This window comes from Austrofundulus limnaeus, unplaced genomic scaffold (genome assembly GCF_001266775.1).
Source record: "Austrofundulus limnaeus strain Quisiro unplaced genomic scaffold, Austrofundulus_limnaeus-1.0 Scaffold246, whole genome shotgun sequence".
Classification (NCBI taxonomy): Eukaryota; Metazoa; Chordata; class Actinopteri; order Cyprinodontiformes; family Rivulidae; genus Austrofundulus; species Austrofundulus limnaeus.
The window spans coordinates 10,938-14,833 of record NW_013952648.1 but is presented as its reverse complement, the minus strand read 5'-3'; the positions used below and the strand labels follow the sequence as shown (position 1 = coordinate 14,833).

The 3,896-nt window shown below is 40.1% G+C and overlaps 1 protein-coding gene across 1 annotated transcript in view; it reads left to right on the top strand.

Moving 5' to 3' along the window:
* anxa5a (annexin A5a) overlaps positions 1-3,896 on the top strand; it is a gene marked incomplete at its 5' end in the record, with an annotated part of 16,973 nt that overhangs the window by 2,613 nt on the left and 10,464 nt on the right. The window contains 2 exon segments of the mRNA XM_014020252.1: positions 731-844; positions 3,284-3,374. Coding sequence (XP_013875706.1) covers positions 731-844; positions 3,284-3,374 — 205 coding nt within the window.

The following is a 3,896-nucleotide window of genomic DNA, read 5'->3' as shown; positions in this document are numbered from 1 at the left end:
GTACAGATAACCAAAATTTCTACTTAATACAGTAACAAAGTTTTTTTACATATTTACAACTCTGCTCCCAACTATAAGGATATATTTTGAGTTCTGTCTCCAACTTCTTTTTCTGTCATGAAGACTCAAACAGCAAAACTTTTTTTAAACCAAGATTTAACAATCATTTGGGGGAAATTCACCCCAGCAGCGACAGGACAGACAGTCCAATTTTCTGCAGCCTCCACGGATCTGAGCACTGCGCCGTTAGTTACAGCAGACATGAACATTTTATGCTTTAACGCTCTTAACTGTTCCATCACACTGTCAAGGTGTTGTATGAGCTCCTGTGTGGAAGTTACTTTGAGGTATCGTGGCACAAATAATTACTGCCTGAAGTATAAATAAATAAAGCAGGTCGGGAGTTAAAAAAAATAAAAAATAAACAGGAGGAATTCGGCGAGCACCCTCTGGAATATCCCAGAATATTACAGTGTTTTATCAAGATGGACCCCGGGCAAACTCTGTTGAATTTTATTCCAGTGATATTTTTTATTACATTTTATGACATTTAATGGTTATTTAAACCGGTCATTTGAAAACAAGTCTGAAATGAGAAAATCTCTAATGACGATCTGAGTTTAGAGCTAATTTATTCTGACTGCTGAATGATTAAACATGATGGTTTCTGCCTTTTTGAACAAGTTGTTTTCTTTAAGGATTTTCTCCTCTTGTTATTACTTGATTGCAGGACTTGGTCAGTGCGCTGAAATCGGAGCTGGGTGGGCTGTTTGAGGATCTGATTGTGGCTCTGATGATGCCATCAGTTTTATACGACGCTTCTGAGCTGCACAAGGCTCTGAAGGTAACTAATGATCCTTTTCCTCACACTGCATGTCTCTCATGAGTTAAAAGAAAAAAAAAACACAGGAAACATTAAGATTCATTAATTGGAATAGATGAAATCCTCAGGAAGATTGAAATGACWACAAAATCAATTCCCCACCTCATTGAAACAATCATTTTCCACCTTAATTAGCAGCTGCAGTTCTTCTCATTTAATATGCACAAACTGATGAATCGGCAAATGGGTTTACATTTTCATCTGCGCCTGGCTGCAGCTGCTTTCCTTCAGCTCTGCTCAGACTAAAACACCTGTTGGAATAATTCAGACATAAATGTTTGAAACTGAGAGCAGGTCTGAGTGAAGAACAGGACGGAGGCTGGACGTGTCCAAACTGTGCTGCAGCTGTTGTCCCTGCACTGCCTGTCCAAAAACAAAAAGTCCCCACCTGGAGTTAACTAAGCCTCCTATTGGACAATTACTGCATGGCTGATTATCTGTCAGCTGCAACAAGTTATTTAACCTCAACTGGTGCAATGAGTCACTTCTCATTTCTTAAACAACCACGTCGAAAGACACATCCTGTAGTCGTTGTAGTGTTGCAGTYAAGACCACCTAACCCAAGACCAGGTCAAGGTGTGCTGCTCAGGATGGGAGACTGTGACGAAGCAAAGATTTGGTGCAGTCTGCTGGCTTCTTTAGATTGATTGATTGTTTTTTATTTTATTTTATTTTTTGTGTACAGTGCCCTGAGACAACAGTTGTTGTGACTTGGCGCTAAATAAATAAACTGAATTGAATCGAATTGACCAAGACCACAGTGTCTCAAGAACAAGACAAGATCAAGACTTTTAGGGCCTGGACCAAGTCGAGACTAGCCTGGTAAAAACCAGACCCTTGTCCTTCGCTTTGCTTCGTTACAGGGGTCTGGACTCTCAGCCATAGAGAAGCGATTCTTGCTGGAGGCGTGGCCTCTGCTGAAGTTTAAAATGATTGGATCGGTTGGCCGCGATGTMTGTGTGCCAGCTCCACTGTGAAGGAGGCTRAGCTAAGAAGCTAACCGGAAACCGCGTGCGCTGTAAACAACCTTTACTGACAGCTGGTAACAAAATTACATAAATAGCAATGAATCATGTTCTAATTCCAATGAAAACAAGGATGTTAATTAACTGGACAATGTTGTGGCCATTTAGTGATATTTCTACAATTGTTAGTCATCAATGTCCAAGACCGAGACAAGACCAAGTCTTTCTAAATCGTGGAAAAGATGTCAGTCTGAGAAGGGTCAAGTCATTTGGCACACAGAAACTACTACGATTGGGTTAAGAACTGTCCAGTGCGTTAATAAAAACTGGAAGGATAGTAGAGACCCATCGTCTTCGAGGAAGAAATGTGGTCAGAATCCTGATTGATCGGGGATAACTTCAACTTTTGGTGAGATCACATCGAAGAAAATCAACAGTAGAACTCTGGGCTATGTTTAATAGTGAAAGTAAGAGCGTTTCCACATGCACAGTGTGAAGGGAACTCGAGGGATTGGGACTGAACAGCTGTGTAACCTTAAAAAAACCTCAAATCAGTGTGGCTAACCWAGAAAAAAAGGTTAAGTTTGTTAGGAAGCATAAAACTTGGTCCGATGAGTCCAGGATTTAGCCTGTTCCAGAGTGATGGGCACATCAGGGTAAGAACAGAGGCAGGTGAAGTGATAGTGGTTAGACTCTATCATCATCACTGCAAGGTCTTGGTGAATAATTAATGCAACACTGGATGGAAATAAATCTTGTGACATTGCAGAAGTGTGATGGACTTGCGACCTGTCCAGGGTGTACCCCGCCCCTCGCACTGTGACTGCTGGAAATGGGCACCAGTGACCCAYGCAACCCTGAAAAGGAAGAAGCGTGTACAGAAAATGGATGGATGGACGGATGGGCATTGCAGAAGCTTATTGAAGTGATGCCGCAGTGAATGTGTGCCGCTATCAAAGCTAAAGGCAGTTCAACGAAATATTAGTGTGACCTTTTTCTTTTTCGCCAGGCAGCGYATACAACATGAGCTAATAATGTTTGCAAGGTGACTGCAGAATTGCAGATCCTCTTAGAGGTTTAAAGTGAACAAAATGTTACTTATTCCAGTTTATATAACAGTTCTCATTACAAAAATACACAGGAGGGCAATAATGTGTCTGCCTGTGTCTGTCAGCTGAATTTTAATGAAACACTGACAATAAAACTGTGATTTATCATAAAAAAACAAAGAAACCTGGTGTTAATGTTGAAACCTGAATTTCGTTTTTTAAAGGAAAATAGATTAAAATCTATGTGAAGCTTCGTACCTCGGAGCCATTTTAATTCGATTGCTTTTTCTACGACACTCAGGGCTGATACAGTTTGTGCTGTGAGTTGCTGTAAAATCCATATTGTTTCATATTGAGCTCGGTCTCACGCTGTGTTTGGATCCCAGGGCGCCGGCACCGAYGATCAGGTCCTGATTGAGATCCTGGCCTCCAGGACCAGCGAAGAGATTAAAGAAATCATCAAAGTCTACAAGAAAGGTGACGTAATGAGGCAGATCAGGGTGGAAGAACATCATTACTGAGGCTGAAGCTGTGCTCTGAATGAACTTTAATAGACTTCACCGCTTTTGTTTTGTAATATTTGTGACTGAAATCTTATTTATAAAGACTTGGTCAAATCAAATGACTGTTACTGATAAATTATGGACCAAATTAGCTTGTATGACATCAATGATGTGATCAGCAGAGGTCTATAAAGCACTTGAGAGAAAAATAACAAAGTAAAATAAAAATACCTTAACAGAAAATGACTTTGGTAAATAAATAAATTTCACTGAGAAAAAAACTTTAGTAAAAGTCATAAAACTGTTCACAAAAATTGGGAAAGTAGAAGTACTTTTACACACTCTCTAAGACAGGGGTGCCCAAACATTTTCCCTGTGGGGGCCAAAATGAAAATCTATCCATGGCTGCGGGCCAAATGCAGTAATATAATACATGAAATACAAATACTTTTTAAAAGTAAAGTCCTTTATTTTTAACCATTAAGCTGTGCAATGG